The sequence below is a fragment of the Microcaecilia unicolor genome, chromosome 3 (assembly GCF_901765095.1).
Source record: "Microcaecilia unicolor chromosome 3, aMicUni1.1, whole genome shotgun sequence".
Classification (NCBI taxonomy): Eukaryota; Metazoa; Chordata; class Amphibia; order Gymnophiona; family Siphonopidae; genus Microcaecilia; species Microcaecilia unicolor.
In genome coordinates this window covers 249,557,194-249,575,605 of record NC_044033.1, presented here as the reverse complement: position 1 = coordinate 249,575,605, position 18,412 = coordinate 249,557,194, and the positions used below count along the sequence as shown (strand labels likewise).

At 45.6% G+C, this 18,412-nt stretch overlaps 1 protein-coding gene across 1 annotated transcript; it reads right to left on the bottom strand.

Annotated features, from left to right (window-relative positions):
* Positions 1-101: 101 nt before the first annotated feature.
* On the bottom strand, positions 102-16,603 carry LOC115466470 (uncharacterized protein ZSWIM9-like). Its single transcript, XM_030197714.1, is given in 4 exon segments — positions 102-1,923; positions 1,926-2,845; positions 5,037-5,296; positions 16,539-16,603. Coding segments are annotated over 3 exon segments (1,614 nt in total). The 5' UTR covers positions 5,285-5,296; positions 16,539-16,603; the 3' UTR covers positions 102-1,477.
* Between the last annotated feature and the right edge of the window lie 1,809 nt (positions 16,604-18,412).

The following is an 18,412-nucleotide window of genomic DNA, read 5'->3' as shown; positions in this document are numbered from 1 at the left end:
CAGCCATGGCAAATGTTGAAGGTCCATAAGAGATTTGTACTACATCTGAGACGGGTGAACAACCATGGTCCTCGTGGGCCACCACCCAGTTAGGTTTTTAAGATTTCCACAGTGAATGTGCAGGAGATTGATTTGCATACAATGGACGCAGTACATGCAAATCAATCGCCTGCACATTCATTGAGGAATTTTGAAAACCTAAATGTGTGGTGGCCCCTTGAGGACTGTGGCTGCCCACCCATGTTGGACTACTTTGAATTTGATTCCAAGCATCTCCATATTCCAAGACAACCCTCTCTAACCTTTCCTGGAGGCACATAGCCAGTCAGTTTTTCAGGATTACCACAATGAATGCACATGAGATAAATCTGCATTTCCTTTTCGTCCACCAGACCAGTCCAGAACTGATGGGGTTATGGCCATCAAACCAGCATATGGAGACAGAGCCTAATGAGTTGCAAGATCCAGCCAATAAAGGCATTGTGCAACTCTAGCAACCTTATGTTTTCTGTCTCCCACAGACAGTGATGGATGCTCCATGTAGTGCAGGGCTGGTCTGATGAAGGCTCCTGGGCCCAGCTGGAGAACTGGTCCACCTAGTGGAGCACAGAGGTCCAAAGGATGGATCCACAATCGGCTGTACAGAATAACCAGAGTCATCTGGGTTATCCTGCCTGTGAGGGGGTCCCGATTGTTCCCTCTTTTGCCATTCTTTTCTCCCTCCCTCACTTTCTTGTTCCCTTTAGGCACCAGGTGAAGACATTATAAGCCACAATGAAAGAAGAAAAATAAATAAATGGAAGCAGTGTTAGGCAGAGGGAAGCCTTATCTGCACAGAGGTGCTGTCTGGTCCCAGGCCAGAAGAGCCCGGAACGGCGGAAACCCATTGCATACAGATTTCTCTCTTGTATACTCATTGTGGTTATCTTGAAAACCTATTTCGGCATGCCTTCAGGAGAGGGTTCAGAAGCACTCGCAGAGTCAGACCCTCTTATGCTATCTTGAGACCTTTAAAGTGACAAGGGAGTGACTCCAGTTTGGAATGAGGTCAACCTGCTTACAGACGTGGGCCATCCCTGATCCAGTACCTTTTGTACAAATGAGTTGACCCATCTCCCACAAAACATGGCATTTCTGTACAGTCATAGCAAACTGATCATTGACATTGTCATGGCAGGCCCACCAAAGTGAGAGACGTCAACTTCCTTGAAAGGAAAGGCCTAGGTTAAGTGCTATGAGAATCTTGGTTTCCAACCTCATAGAGGCCTTCACCACTCCTAGTAGTAGCCATAACTCATGGGTCATAAAGAAATCAAATGTGATCCATAAAGCAAAATCCCAAAGTCTTCCAAAAGCTGAAAATCACACATGTACAGAGGAGTGTGTAATTTAAGAACAGTTCCCCCCCACCCCCCCACATAGGCTGTTGTTACCTAAGGTATCAACAAATATTAGGTTCTACCTGCTAAAACGTTTGTTAGGAATTGTCTGTGCTGTCTGAGCTCTTTGAGCAAGATTCAGTATCTATCAAGCCAGCATCAAAGAGAGGCTGCCCGGTCCAGAGGCGCGTGGAGAACAGATGCCGGCAAGGCAACAGTCTAGATGTGTAGATGGCGCAAGTACATGAAGTCACATCATGGTCGACAACGAAAGAGCAAATGCCACCTTCCAGCAGAAAACCTTCTTCCTTCTCCTTCAGGTCATAGATCCCATGCTTGGCAAGATTCATCTCTTCCTCTATGAGTCTGGCTGACTCGGGAGAACAGACTGAATGGTACAACATGGATACCTTCTCTTTGTTCCAAGAAGCCAACTCAATCTTCAGTGCTTGGAGATCAAACAAGCCACGCACACATGTAGGGAGGGTCAAGGGCCAAACCAGGGTGGAATTTAGCTTCTGGAAGTGGCAATTAATGTGGTCCAAAATGGGCACTCCCTTTTTCTCTCAAATGCCCAGCACTCAACCCATGTACCTTTGTTTTCATGCCAGGTCTCCAGGTAGTACTGCAGAAAGTTCAACGGACACACATCCTCTAGGTCACTCAGGTATTGACTGTAGATCTTTGGGGAATTTGCATAGGCCATATTGTGCAACAAGTTCTTGATTTGGTCAAGTTTTGGTATCCCAAGGTCTTCTGCTTTCCTGTAGAGGGTCTCTAAAACTTGGGTCCTACACGTCTGTACTCGGCTGCATGGTAGAACCTCCTCCACACAGTCTATGTCGGTGATGTTGGATCCCACCGTGACACACTTGACTTTGAATTTGATAGCAGAGACGCTTTGTACCAATGAGGCCATAATGAAGACAACCAAGTCAGGCGTTCCCTTCCTGGACACACAATAGGCACATTCTCGTCCCCGACCATTTGCATCTTGGCAGAGTACAGTGTACAGTTCAAACTCTTCAGCTACACAGCATACTTTGTCCATGTATAGGAGCCTAGGGAAGCGCTGGACCAGGTTTCTCATGTGTGACGTAGACAAGAAGATGCTGTTGAGGACTGCCACGTCCTCCTGGAACACCAGCTTCACCTTGGCTTCTGGGTCACTCTTGAAGAGTCTGTCGAATTCCCGAAGCAGCTCACACATGCCCTGGTCCTTAGCCTTGCTGTAGTATTCCAGGTTCCAGACCACTTCGGGCGCCAGAAAACGCTTGGAGATGCTATTAGTAATGCGAATGGGAAGTCCAAGGCTGGCCTCTAACTGCTGCCTCTTGAAGTAACGTGAGAACTCCACCTCTGACAGCTTATGGTTATGCTCCAGTTTCGCCTCGATGACCACCAGACGGTCCTTCTTGGGGCCAAGCCGTAGAGTGATTGAAGCCAGACAGTCGATCTTCTCACGTCTGCAATTTAAAAAAAAAATAAAACATACGGTAAAGGGGGTGGCTATAAGGAGAACATATTACCAATTAATTCCATCTCCGCTAGGTACAAGACAAGCTGCATTAGGCTTAAAATGGCATAAGGGGAGACAAATTAGGAAGAGCTTTTACCTAAGGAGGTAGCAAAATCTCTGTTATTGGATGGTGGGCAAATATCTGTCTGGACTGATAGTGGCTGGGCTAGGTAACAATGTTTTTTTTCAGCACCACCGTTCCAGACAGAAACCATAAAACTATTTAATGGTATCTACTCCTTAGAAGACTATAAAGAAAGCCTCCTCTAAGTTGGGAGATGAGGCTCTCCACCCGGGGGCTACTTTCTATCTTACATTTCCATGTAAGTGTATTATTGTCTATTGGGCTTCTAGATATGTTTTTTTGGGATCTTACACATCTAATCACCTTTTTGGCTACTAAGAACGCTTCTGGGGTGGCTCCCTGGGGTCAGGAAATGAGTTAGGTGGTGTAGTCTTTTTCTCTTTAATCTACTACTGTGTGAGCTTGTCTTTATTTATTTTATTTTTTATATTTGTACCCCGCGCTTTCCCACTCATGGCAGGCTCAATGCGGCTTACATGGGGCAATGGAGGGTTAAGTGACTTGCCCAGAGTCACAAGGAGCTGCCTGTGCCTGAAGTGGGAATCGAACTCAGTTCCTCAGTTCCCCAGGACCAAAGTCCACCACCCTAACCACTAGGCCACTCTTTATAAAGCGTTTTCCTATTGATTTCTCCTTTTTCATATTGGATTCCTTAGTTGAGAACTAGAGCTGGCTAATTTGGATACTTTATTTTGTTTAATCTGACCTTATACCCCAGTTTTTATTTATGTTATTTATTTATTTAAATTTCTATCCCACATCATCTATAAAAATCTAAGCGAGTTACAAGAAATATTCATAAAGGTCAGAACACACTAAAACAAACAACATCATAAAATCATGTAAAATAACAGAAGAACAAAAAATTCAATTCTATTTCTGTACAAGTTTGAATATCTTGAATAAATTCGTAAATACATTTTGAAAAAAAGGAAATAGATTTTATATATATACTATTGTTGGCTTCCTGGTGTTCTTTATAGCATCGGTAGATCAACTATGCAAAAGCGGTGAAGTACAAAGGTAAACATCCACAATGGACAATGGCTCTCAAGCTTAGATAAGCCTTCTTATAACCAGAAGGAAAGAGTGAGAATCCACCAGTTCTCCCTGTATTTTCACTTTTGATGGTCGTGACATTCCTATTGTGAGTGAGTGAAATATTTGGGTGTAACTTCAGATACCACCCTTTCTACAAAAGCACATTTAAAAAATGTTTTGTCAAAAAATATAGTTTTTTAAAAATTAAAATGTTTAAGAAACTCACATGACTTTCTTAGTGCTGAAAATGTTTACACTGTTCGTTTTTGCCTTTCCATGATCGTCTACTGCAATGCCTTATTTTTAGAAAAGTCTCTTCGAGCCCTTCAGGTGGCTCAAAAATGCCACAGCCCATTCGATCTCAGGGACTTCACGCTATATTCACACATCACCCCAATATTAATGCAATTCCCCTGGCTTTCTATCACTTGGCGGATTAGTTTTAAGGTCACGACATTCGTATTCAAAATACTATAGGATGAATCCCCTTCCTGTTCATATGCAAGAAACTAACCCATTGGAAACACTGCCCCCGAAAGAATTTGTGCTAAAGTCAAATTCATTTTATGTTCTGTTCTAACCCCTAACCAGTGGTTTCCAAACCTGGTCCTGGGGGCACCCCAAGCCAGTAAGGTTTTCAGGATATCCACAATGAATATGCATGAGAGAGATTTGCATCCACTGCCTTCATTGCATGCAAATTACTCTCGTGAATATTCATGGTGGACATCCTGAAAATGACTAGCAAGGGTGCCTCTAGGACCAGGTTTGGGAGTCACTGCCCTAAACCACACTTTACCCCTATGTACAAGCAGCTGTGAATCACTCCACTGATGTGTTATCCTCTTTCAACCCTTTAGAAAAAGTTGTGGCTTCTCATCATTTTCCTCTCGATATATCTCCTGGATTACTGGAGTTCAATCTTAGTCTGAGAGACCCCCAGAATGCACTGTTGAGAGGTTTTAGGGAGGGTTGGGAAGAGGCAGGCCCGCGGCGTTGCCTGGTGACTTACTGCTGGTTCCGGCGGACTGTACTCTGTCCCACGTAGGTGCCACTGTGTTTACATATCAGCCGTACAAAGCGGAAGCGGAGGGTCTTGGGAAGGTTGGTGATGTAGTCCACGGGGTTCTGCCGGAAGGACGTGAGGGGCTTCAAGCTGGCGATGATGAACAGCACCTTGTGTTTTTCACTCCAGTTATCAAAGAAGGTGCTGAACTGCTGCCAGGTGTGGAACTCTTGCCCCAAGCCCAGCTCCTCCATGCCTGGCCCTTCCTGTGAGGAAAACAAGATTTATATATTGTTGTATACTGTTCCAGCCCAGGTTCTTCACACCATCTTTTGGGAAGGAAGAGATTAGTCATTAATAAAAATCCAAAAATGATGTACTATGTAAGTTTTCAAGAACACATGTAGAAGCATCACAGGATAAAGGCCATATGGCCTATCCAGTCTGCCCATCCATACCATCTACTGTCTCTTCCTCTCCCTAAGATATCCAAAGTGCCTGTCCCACACTTTCTTCAATTCAAATACAATCCTGGTCTCCGCCACCTCCACTGGGAGGCCATACCACGCATCCACCATCCTTTCCGAAAAAAAAGCGTTATGGTTACTCCTGAACCTAAAAACCTTTAAATTCATCCAATGCCCTCTCATGCTTGAGTTTTCTTACAACTGAAAAGAGACTCGCCTCCCCTGCGTATGTATCATGGAGATATTTCAATTTCTCTTTCATGTCTCCCCCTTCCCACCTTTCTTCCAGAGTGTACATACTGAGATGTATAAGTCTGTCCCCATACGTTATATAACGGAGACCACTGACCATTTGAGTAGCCACGTACTGCAGGGTCTTTTAGAAGTAGGGAGATCCTGGATTCTCTAGGGGGAACTACTCCAGCAGTTTGTAATGGAACCCATGAGGGATGGAGCAGTCTAAATCCTAGGAACTAACATCATGTGGAGGAGTGGCCTAGTGGTTAGAGCACCGGTCTTGCAATCCAGAGGTGGCCGGTTCAAATCCCACTGTTGCTCCTTGTGATCTTGGGCAAGTCACTTAACCCTCCATTGCCTCAGGTACAAACTTAGATTGTAAGCCCTCCTGGGACAGAGAAATATCCAGTGTACCTGAAAGTAACTCAGCTTGAGCTACTAATGAAAAAGGTGTGAGCAAAATGCAAATAAATAAATAAATCATAGCCTGGAACGTGCAGGAAGAGATACATAGATGGCAGATAAGAGCCAAACAGCAATCACTATCTCTTCCTCCCACCAGTGGCGTAGGAAGGGGAGAGCGGTGGGGCGCTCCGCCCTGGGTGCACGCTGCTGGGGGGGGGGGGGGGGGTGTCGGCTCCGCTGGTTCTCTGCTCCCTCTGCCCCGGAACAGGTTACTTCCTGCAGAGAGAGCAAGGAACCAGCAGAGCCGACGCAGCTCCCAGCGACGTGCACTTGGGGGCGGATCGGCCCTCTCGCCCGCCCCTCGCTTCCTAATTCATGTAAGAATGTGCTCCGGAGGGGGAAGGGTGCGTGCCAAGGGGGGGGGGGCGCCGTGCTGCACCCCGCCCCGGGTGTCAGCCGCCCTCACTACGGCACTGCCTCCCATATTATCTGTCCCACGCTTTCTTAAATTCAGACACAGTCCTGGTCTCCACCACCTCCACCGGGAGGCGATTCCATGAAAAATGATTTACTTAGATTACTCCTGAGCCTATAACCTCTTAACTTCATCCTATGCCCTCTCATTCCAGAGTTTTCCTTCATTTGAAAGAGGCTTCTGTACATTAATGCCCTAGAGGTATTTAAATGTCTCTATCATATCCCCTCTCTCCCGCCTTTCTTCCAAAGTATATACAGTGAGAGCCTTAAGTCTGTCCCCATACGTTTTACGACAGAGACCACCGACCAATTTTGTAGCTGCCCTCTGGACTGACTCCATCCAGAAGGCAAAGATTCAAACTCATGCACGTAGTGAGAGCTGATGCAGAAATTAAGAGTCAATGGTGAAACTGCAAGCTATACTTTTCTTTTGGACTACCTAGATCTAGCTATGATTAGATTCCTAGAGACAAGATCACTTCTTTGGGTCAGTGGAGGTGGGTTTCCATTAGGGATATAAAATGGTAAAGAGTTATATTGGAAACAAAGTCTTACTGTTTAATATCAGTTCGATGGTGTAAATGTTTTTTGTAATACTGCAGAGAGAGAGAGAGAAGCACAGGTCAATCCACAGATAACCTTTGGATTTCATTTCCTGGCTTACTATGCATACGGGGGTTGGGACAGGGTTGACCAGCTTGGGAAGCATTAGGGCATGTCAGGGGCTTAAGTGTAGCTATCATATAAACAGTTAACCATCTACAATTTCAGTGATTTCAATAGTTAACTCATTATATTTTTAATTTGAAAATGTACAGCTGGCTAAGTTGTAACTTTCAGCCTTCTGCAATATGAGGCTCCATATGTCTCTTCCTTTAACTGAGCTGCAACTTCCTGGCAACCACGAAGAAATGCTAATTAGATTGTAAGCTCTGTTGAACAGGGACTGTCTCTTCATGTTCAAGTGTACAGCACTGCGTATGTCTAGTAGCGTTATAGAAATGATAAGTAGTACCAGTCTTTGGGATTCCGGAATCTTGCTACTCTTTGGGATTCTGCATAGAATCTTGCTGTTCTTTGGGATTCTGGAATCTTGCTACGCTTTGTCCTTTTCCCTTATTTGTCCTGTTTGTCTGTCCTAATTAGATTATAAGCTCTGTCGAGCAGGGGCTGCTACTACTACTTATCATTTCTAAAGCGCTACTAGATGTACACAGCGCTGTACACTTGAACATGAAGAGACAGTCCCTGCTCGACAGAGCTTACAATCTAATTAGGACAGACAAACAGGACAAACAAGAGATAAGGGAATATTAAAGTGAGGATGATAAAATAAGGGTTCTGAAGAAGTGAATAAGGGTTAGGAGTTAAAAGCAGCATCAAAAAGGTGGGCTTTTAGCTTAGATTTGAAGACAGCCAGAGATGGAGCTTGACATACCGGCTCAGGAAGTCTATTCCAGGCATATTGTGCAGCAAGACAAAAGGAACGGAGTCTGGAGTTAGCAGTGGAGGAGAAGGGTGCAGATAAGAGAGATTTACCCAGTGAATGGAGTTCCCAGGGGAAAATGCTAAATAGTAGTAGTAGTAGAATGTAGGGAGAGATGAGAGTGGAGAGGTACTGAGGAGCTGCAGAGTGAATGCACTTATAGGTCAATAAGAGGAGTTTGAAATGTATGCAGAAACGGATAGGCCAGTGAGGGACTTGAGGAGAGGGCTAATATGAGCATAACGACCCTGGCGGAATATTAGTCATGCAGCAGAATTTTGAACAGATTGAAGGGGAGAGAGATGGCTAAGTGGGAGACCTGTGAGAAGCAAGTTGCAATAGTCAAAGCGAGAGGTGATAAGAGTGTGGATGAGGGTTCTAGTAGTGTGCTCAAAAAGGAATGGGCAAATTTTGCTGATATTATAGAGAAACAAATGACAGGTTTTAGCAGTCTGCTGAATATGTGCAGAGGAGAGGGAGGAGTCGAAGATGACCCCAAGGTTACAAGCTGATGAGACAGGAAAGATGAGAGTGTTATCCACAGAAATAGAGAATGGGGGAGGAGGAGAGGTTGGTTTAGGGGGAAAGATGAGAAGCTCAGTCTTGGTCATGTTTAGTTTCAGATGGCGCTGAGACATCCAGGCAGCAATGTCAGACAGGCAGGCTGATACTTTGGCCTAGATTTCGGCTTTCTGGTGTGGAGAGGTAGATCTGGGAGTCATCAGCGTAAAGATGATACTGAAAACCATGGGATGAGATCAGAGTACCGAGGGAAGAAGTATAGATGGAGAAATGAAGAGGTCTCAGGACAGATCCCTGAGTTACACCAACTGACAGTGGGCTAGAAGTAGAGGAGGATCCACTAGAGTATACACTAAAGGTACGCTGGGAGAGTTAAGAAGAAAACCAGGAAAGAACAGAGCTCTGAAATCCAAGTGAGGACAGCGTATCAAGGAGTAGGCTGTGATCAACAGTGTCAAAAGCAGATAAATCGAGAAGGATGAGGATAGAATAGAGACCTTTGGATCTGGCCAGGAACAGATCATTGGATACTTTAGCAAGCATTGCTTCAGTTGAATGAAGGGGGCGAAAGCCAGATTGAAGTGGATCAAGAATAGCTTGAGATGAAAGAAAGTCAAGGCAACGGCAGTGAACAGCACGTTCAAGTATCTTGGATAGGAAAGGGAGGAGGGAGATGGGGCGATAGTTGGAAGGACAGGTAGAGTCCAATGAAGGTTTTTAAGGTGTGGTGTGACTACAGCATGTTTGAAGGCATCAGGAACAGTTGCAGTGGACAGTGAAAGATTGAGGATATGACAGATAAAAGGGATGACAGTAGGAGAGATAGTGTTAAGTAGATGGGTGGGAATAGGATCAGAGGAACAGGTAGTTAGTTTCGAGGAGGAAATAAGATGTGTAGTTTCCTCTTCAGTGATTTCAGAAAAGGAAGAAAAGGAGGCAGGGGTTGGAGGATTGAGAGAATGGACTAAGGGAAGGAGAGGTGGAGGTGACCTGGTTGAGAATTCAAGTTTAATCTTGTGAACCTTATCATGAAAAAGCTCAGGCAGAGTCTGGGGGGAAAGTGAAGTGGGGGTTGGAGGTGAAGGCACTGAGGAGAGAGTTCAGTGTGGCAAAGAGACGTTGAGGGTTTGAGCCAAGAGAATTTGTCAACTGGATGTAATAGTCCTGTTTGGCAAGTAAAAGAGCAGACTGGAAGGAGGTCAGCAAGAATTTGAAATGTATGAAGTCAGCATGGGCACGGGATTTCAGCCAAAGGCGTTCGGCAGAGCGGGCACAGGAATGAAGGTAGCAGATTCTAGAGGTCAGCCAAGGCTGGGGTTTGGTACGTTTTACAGAACGGGGAATGGGAGGAGCAAGAGTATCTAAGTGTGAAAGTTATCAGATGATGGTCAGAGAGGGGAAGAGTTGAGGCACAGAAACTGGAGAGTGAGCAGTTTGAGGAGAGGATAAGATCAAGACAGTGCCCGTTCTGGTGAGTGGGGGCAGTGGAGCACAGTTGAAGATTGAAAGAGGATGTTAAAGCAAGAAACTGTGAATCATAAGAGTCAGAGGGATCATTAGCATGAATGTTAAAATCCCCAAGAATGAGGGAAGGAGACGAAGGTTCAAGAAAGAAGGAAAGCCAAGCATCAAAGTCAGTGAGAAAGGAAGAAAGGGACTTATCAGGGGGTCGATAAATGACTGCTACTCGGAGAGGCAGATGAGCAAATAGACGGATGGAGTGGACTTCGAAGGAAGAAAAACCGTGAGACTGAGGTAGAAGAAGAGGTTGAAATGTACAAGAGGGTGAAAGTAGTAGCCCGACACCACCTCTGCAGCCAACCGGGTGAGGTGTATGGGAGAAAAGATAACCTCCGTGGCATAGGGCCGCAACTGAAGCAGAGTCTTCAGGGTAAAGCCAAGCTTCAGTTAGATGGAGAGTACGAGAGATAAAGAGGTCATGGATGTAGGAAGGTTTGTTACAAAGTGGGCATTCCACAGAGCGCAAGAGAAAGGTAGGGAAGGAGGGGGAAGGAGAGGAACAGAAATTAGATTGGCGATATCACGGTGTGACCTGCACAAATAGGATGAGAGCTGATGTGGAGGACCAGGATTGGGATTAATGTCCCCAGTGGAGAGCAGGAGAAGGCGTAAGAGAGTATGGAGAACAGTAGGAGAGGTAGGACGATAGCGACGAAGGCGAGATGTACTCAGATAGAAAGGAGATGGATGAATGGAAGGAAGGAAATGTTGAAGGTTGAGAGCTGAGAAAAAGGAAGAGGAAAAAAGAGATGGTGAGATGATGAATACAGAGGGTGGACAATGTGTTCCTGCAGTGTACAGTGGTTTAAGATGGAGAAACAAATTAGGAAGGGACAGTACCAAGAAGAAAAAGTGTACTGGAGCCATAAGTAGTAACTGGGAGAAAAATAAATTTAAAGAGAAAAATGCCCCGCGCACCACCTAGAGCAGAGGCCCTGAGTGGATCGGAGTGGACCTGGGAGTCACCCCGGAGAAGGCTGTAAAAGATATGCAGATGAGCTGCAAGTCCTCCACAGCACCTGAAAGGCAGCCAGTAGTACAGCTGGGCACCTCGCAGCCAAGGAAAGGCTTACCACGGGTTAGGCTGAAGCCAGCATTCCTCCCCCTGAGGGTCTTCATGTTCAAATGTACAGCACTGAATACGTCTAGTAGTGCTATAGAAATGATAAGTAGTAGTAAATCAACCTTTACTACTGCAACCTTTCATCTCTGCATGTTGGAACGCAGCTCCATTGTCACATGTTGAGTGCAGTTCTTTCTCTGCAGGTCTCAGTGTGGGGCGCAGTCCTGTGTGTAGAAAACGGCTCTGTGTTTGCCTGTGGAACGCAGCTCCTTGTCTCTGTGTGGCATGCAGCTCTCTCTTTGCATATGGAATGCAACTCCTTGTCTCTGTGTGGCATGCAGCTCTCTCTTTGCATATGGAATGCAACTCCCTGTCTGTGTGGCATGCAGCTCACTCTTTGCATATGGAATGCAGCTCCTTGTCTATGTGAGGCATGCAGCTCTCTCTTTGCATATGGAACGCAGCTCCCTGTCTGTCTGTGGCATGCAGCTCTCTCTTTGCATATGGAACGCAGCTTCGTCTGCGTGTGGCATGCGGCTGTCTCTTTGCATATGGAACGCAGCTCTCTGTCTGCGTGTGGCATGCGGCTGTCTCTTTGCATATGGAACGCAGCTCCCTGTCTGCGTGTGGCATGCGGCTGTCTCTTTGCATATGGAACGCAGCTCCCTGTCTGCGTGTGGCATGCAGCTGTCTCTTTGCATATGGAACGCAACTCCCTGTCTGCGTGTGGCATGCAGCTGTCTCTTTGCATATGGAACGCAACTCCCTGTCTGCGTGCAGAGCGCAGCTCCACCGCCTGTTGAGTGTAGCTCCATCTCTGTGTGTTTAGCACAACTCTTCTTTGCAAATTGGGCGAAGTTCCAGGGTGGTATGTGGAACACAGCTCTGTGACTGCAGGTGCTACACAGCTTCATATCTGCGTAGGGAGCGCTGCTCCTTGCCGGCGTCCGGAGCGCTGCTCCTTGTTTGCGTGTGGAAAGCAGCTCCTCGTCTGCATTTTATACACAGTTCCATCGCTACCGCAGCTTCAGTTCTGCAGGTACCTCTAACATCCAGCTCTTTCAGTGGGGCACTGCTGTTCCTCTGTCTGTTACTCTCGGCTTCTTCTCTGCTTGTTCAATGCATTTCTATCTTTGCCAGAGGTGTGCAACTCTTTCTCTGCCCGTGGTGTGTAGCTCAGTTTGCTTGCTCTGTGTGCAAATGCGTTTGTTCTTGTTGAGCATGGATCCTAGTCTGCCTGATGAGCGCAGCTTTGTTTCTGTCCCTTGAGCACAGTTCAGTCTCTGACTGTGGAGTGTATTTTCATCTTTGCCTGTTGGGCACTGTTTCACCTTGTTGGTCAATCCCAGCTCTTTTCTGCGGGTTGGATACAGTAACTTCTCGGCAGCTGTGGCATACTGCAGTTTAGGTTGCTAGACAAGGCTGTCTTGTCTCCTGTTAGCCACCATTCCTGTGGCACCTTTGCTTGCCGTAGCGTCTTGGTGGCTGACGAGAAGCTTCTCCATTGCTGGAGTTTGAATTCGTCTCTGCTCCATTTGTGGCTACTTGGCACCTTGGGGGGTCTTTTTCCATAGTGTGACTCTTGACTCTTTCTTTTTGTCTTCTTTTGTTCTCTTGGCTCTGTTCTTTCATCCCTAAATCCAGAGTGAGCTGGTTGAGGAGTACTCTTTCTATGGTTGTACCCTAGTATGCTGCTACCCTTTTCTTCATGGTTCTCCTGGAGAGACTAGCACTCCAGTTAGTTGGTTCTCTCGACTCTGGAGTCTCTTCTTGTTCTGTGTAGTTTGATTCTCTCACTAGGCGCAGGTCTGGGTGGTTCCCGGGCCTTTCTTCTTTTCTTCTATGAAGTGTGGCGCACTATTTGGGGTTGCATACTCCTAGTACTTGTTAGGGTCACTTCATCTTGTACACAGGGCAGACCGGCAGGTTTGTGAGTTAGTCTTTGTCCTGCCAGGGTTCGAAAAAGTAGATCCTGGTCTAGGAGAGACAGTTCTTCTCCTTGTTGCTCAGATACGACTGTTGCCTCCCTTCCAAGGGGGGTCCTTTGGCATGAGTATCTTTTACTGCTTCTTTTGCTACTCCCGGGACAGGGGTACATACTTTTTCTTTTGCTCAGGACGTTTGTTTTACTCCCTATGGCTTCAATTCCTTTTCTAGTGTATAACTCTGTTCCATTTTGGTAGCCTGTGGTTCAGATATTCAAATCCTTTTCTGCTGATCAGTTTTTTGCTGTGTGTATAGCTTTGTTGATTTTTCAACCTTCTGCATTCTTCTTTTCTCCCTTCCCCTCTTTTTTTTTTTTTTTTTAAGTTACATTTGTACCCCGCGCTTTCCCACTCACGGCAGGCTCAATGCGGCTTACATGGGGCAATGGAGGGTTAAGTGACTTGCCCAGAGTCACAAGGAGCTGCCTGTGCCGGAGGTGGGAATTGAACTCAGTTCCTCAGGACCAAAGTCCACCACCCTAACTACTAGGCCACTGCTCCACTCTTTGGGAAACTGCTTTGCTACATCCCATTAGTCTGGACTGATCTGGTATAGATGACAAGGAAGGAAAAATTATGTTCTTACCTGATAATTTTCTTTCCTTTAATCATACCAGACCAGTCCAGATGCCCTCCCTTGTTAAAGTCTATCAAGTTTTCTTTACTTATCCCTGGCTGTTCCACGACGTTTCAGTACGGTGGTATGGCCTACAGCACTGCCTACGTCATCTTCTCTATTCAATCTCCTGCTACTTGTTGTGCCAGCTCTGTATGACTCCTGTTACCTGGGATGACGGAGTTCTTTCCCTGGATTCAGGGATAGATCTCTATGTGCTTGGGCAAGCTCAGTATGGACCATTCCCTCCCGCTTACTTTACTGTGAGGGGAGGTTGCAGTTGTCTTTGGCCAAGCAGGAACAGTGAGGTTCTGCTTATTGGCTCCAAGAGTTTGCCTGTTTGGTCTTAACTGAGTTTTCTTTTAGACTTTAGAGCACCATTGCTTGGCTATTCGAAATACTGAACATTCCAGGCTGCACGATACCCTTAAGGGGCGGTTTAGTTATAACTATTTTCTCCGTCTCCTTCCGCTGGTAGATGGACACAACCCATTAGTCTGGACTGGTCTGGTATGATTAAAGGAAAGAAAATTATCAGGAAGAAACATAATGTTTTCTCAACTGGAGAGTCACAGCATTCAAGAGGAGCATTCCAGCAACCTTGCAAGACTTCTGCGTAAGTCTTGCGAGGTCACTGCTTGAACTCTTTGCAGCCATTTTGAAATGGCACTGGGAGCAAGACAGTCTGCAGATGCGCCTTATAGGAAAGAGGGGGCTCCGTCCTGCCACAAAGAGGTCACTAGACCACCAGGGCACCACACTAAGGTAAGAAGGGGAGGATAGGACACACAGGTCCACCTGTCCGTCCGCTCGCCAGCCTGCCTGCTTGTCTGCAAATCCAAACAAATGGGCAGGCTGGCAAAAAGAGGACATGTCCAGGTAAAACCGGATGTATGGTAACCCCACTTCCTCTGGCAATGAGTTCCTCCTATTTGTTTTAAAAGTATTTCCATATAATTTCATTGAATGTCCCCTGGTCTTTGTACTTTTTTGAAACAGTGAAAAATCAATTCACTTTTACCTGTTCTACACAGGATTTTATAGACATCAATCATATTCCCCCTCAGCCATCTCTTCTAAGCTGAAGACCCTAACCTGAGTAGCCTTTCTTCATTTAAAAGGAGTTTCATCCCCTTTATCATTTTGGTCACTGTTCTTTGATATTTTTCTAATTCCACTATATCTTTTTTGAGATATGGTGATCAGAATTGAAGTCAATACTCAGAGGCATTATAACATTCTTGGTCTTATTTACCCATCTCTATCCTAATAATTTCTAGCATCCTGTTTGCTTTTTTGGCCGCTGCCGTACACTGGGCAGAAGATTTCAGTGTATTGTCTACAATGACATGTAGAACGTTTTGTTGGGTTTGGACCGTAGCATCAGGTAACTGATTCAGATTATTTGAATTATTCTTCCCAATGTGCGTCACTTTGCATTTGACCTTTAAATGCATCCACTCTGCAGCCCCCCCATTACCTCTCCACTCTCATCTCTCCCTACATTCCTCCCCGTGAACTCCACTCACTGGACAAATCTCTCTTGTCACCCCCCTTCTCCTCCACTGCTAACTCCAGGCTTCGCTCCTTTTCTCTCGTGGCACCTTATGCCTGGAATAGACTTCCTGGACCTATACGTCTAGTTCCATCTCTACCTGTTTTCAAATCTATGCTGAAAACCCACCTTTTCACTACTGCTTTTTAGCTCCTAGCCACTACTCAGTTGCCCTCCCCTTGTTCCTTCTCACCCATTACTTCCCTCACCCGTAACTGTCTTGTCTGTCTGTATTATTTAGATTGTAAGCTCTTTTGAGCAGGGACTGTCTCTTTGTATCAGGTGTTCAGCGCTGCGTGCGTCTGGTAGTGCTATACAAATGCTAATAATAATAATAAATCCAATGTGATGATAAAGTGTAGTCAAACAGGATTTAGTGATATTTACCCTTGTTCTCAAGACTAAATCGTGGTTAAGGAGTTTGCTGATGTGCTCACTGTATATGGCGCACAATATATTAGAGGCTCCCATGCCAATTAAAATATTTTTGTGGATCTCCAGAAGGTGGGTATTTTGCAAATGTAGTCTATATATTGTACACCACCTTGAGTGAAGTCCTTCAAAACGGCGGTAAATAAATCCATAGGAGTCGACTCTGTGGGTGCTTCAGCACCCCCAATTATTGAGAAAACTCCACCTATGTATTCAGGGAGGGGTTATTTTCACTGGACTTAGCACCCCCCAAATTTATGAAAAGTTGGCTCATATGAATAAATCCTAATAAATAAATAAATAAATAAACAAAAGGCAGAAACAGCTGAGAGAAGAGATGCATGTATACACACACCTGTGTGTCTGCATCGAGCAAAATGCACATCCCCAGACCAGCCTCTCAGCTCCTGGAGCTCCAGGAGAATCCCTCTGGCAAAATGCAAGGACTGGCATTAGATCTGAGAGAAGCCCCTTCTGAACCCACTTACCCCTCTGCATGCTGCACACCAGATTCACATGCATGCCTGCACTGCGATAACGGCGCGGATTGCCAAAGTAATGCATTAAGTGGCTTTGCAAAAAAAAAAAAAAACCAAACAAATATTTCTTCCAAGAATGCTAAATAACAACAGTGTTTTGCGAGGACAAGAACAATGACAAGTCCCAGCCTCTGCTGCTAATCAAGCATGCAAGAAAACCACTCCAAGCCCGGAACAAAGGGAAGGACAAGGCTGCAACTCACCTGCACCCGCAAGGCGAGAAGGTAGTAGTGCCCCCTCCCTCCATACACACAGGACTGGTAGCCACCGCGCATGCTCACGCCCTGCTGTCACACTAATGGCTACTTACGTACCTTGCCCACAAATTTGCGCAGAGGCCCCGCCCAGACTCTGCACAGAGCCCAGGAAGTTCGATTGGAAACAGGAGGCTGCATGACGTAAAAATGTTGAAGCCACTTAGCTTAGTCTTTGTTTCCCCTTTCCCGCGCAGCCGTCGTTCTGAGTACACTCAAAACAAACCTGGGAGATGCTGCATCCACGTTGTCGTTCTTTATTGCTGGTGGCATTTTTATTTAATCTCACTTATATTTTCAAACATGCCGGTTTGTGCAGCATACGGATGTACACAGAAGAAGTATAATAACGGAATAACTTTTGATAGGTAGTGTAGTAATTTGTTATAAATCGTTATGTGAGCATTTGGAGGGACTGGTTATAGGGACACCCTAGCATGTATTATATTCGTGCAGTTTTTTTTTCTCTCTCCTGGTAAAGCACAAATAAAACAAACATCATGTTATGAAAATTAGGTGCTCAATATAGAGTTTCAATAAATTATTTATTTATTGCAGTAATTTCATTTTTGATGCATGTCCAATATGCGTGTCATAACATAGTAACATAGTAGATGATGGCAGAGAAAGACCTGTATGGTCCATCTAGTCTGCCCAACAAGATAAACTCATATGTGCTGCTTTATATGTATACCCGATTTTTAAGAAGGGTTCCAGAGGAGATCCGGGAAATTATAGACCGGTGAGTCTGACGTCGGTGCCGGGCAAGATGGTGGAGGCTATTATTAAGAATAAAATTGCAGAGCATATACAAAAACATGGACTGATGAGACAAAGTCAGCACGGATTTAGTGAAGGGAAGTCTTGCCTCACCAATCTAATGCATTTTTTTGAGGGGGTAAGCAAACATGTGGACAATGGGGAGCCGGTTGATATTGTATATCTGGATTTTCAGAAGGCGTTTGACAAAGTGCCGCACGAAAGACTCCTGAAGAAATTGCAGAGTCATGGAATCGGAGGTAGGGTATTATTATGGATTAAGAACTGGTTGAAAGATAGGAAGCAGAGAGTAGGATTGCGTGGCCAGTATTCTCAGTGGAGGAGGGTAGTTAGTGGGGTCCCGCAGGGGTCTGTGCTGGGTCCGTTGCTTTTAATGTATTTATAAATGACCTAGAGATGGGAATAACTAGTGAGGTAATTAAATTCGCCGATGACACAAAATTATTCAGGGTCGTCAAGTCGCAGGAGGAATGTGAACGATTACAGGAGGACCTTGCGAGGACTGGGAGAATGGGCGTGCAAGTGGCAGATGAAGTTCAATGTTGACAAGTGCAAAGTGATGCATGTGGGTAAGAGGAACCCGAATTATAGCTACGTCTTGCAAGGTTCCGCGTTAGGAGTTACGGATCAAGAAAGGGATCTGGGTGTCGTCGTCGATGATACGCTGAAACCTTCTGCTCAGTGTGCTGCTGCGGCTAGGAAAGCGAATAGAATGTTGGGTGTTATTAGGAAGGGTATGGAGTCCAGGTGTGCGGATGTTATAATGCCGTTGTATCGCTCCATGGTGCGACCGCACCTGGAGTATTGTGTTCAGTACTGGTCTCCGTATCTCAAAAAAGATATAGTAGAATTGGAAAAGGTACAGCGAAGGGCGACGAAAATGATAGTGGGGATGGGAAGACTTTCCTATGAAGAGAGGCTAAGAAGGCTAGGGCTTTTCAGCTTGGAGAAGAGACGGCTGAGGGGAGATATGATAGAAGTGTATAAAATAATGAGTGGAATGGATCGGGTGGATGTGAAGCGACTGTTCACGCTATCCAAAA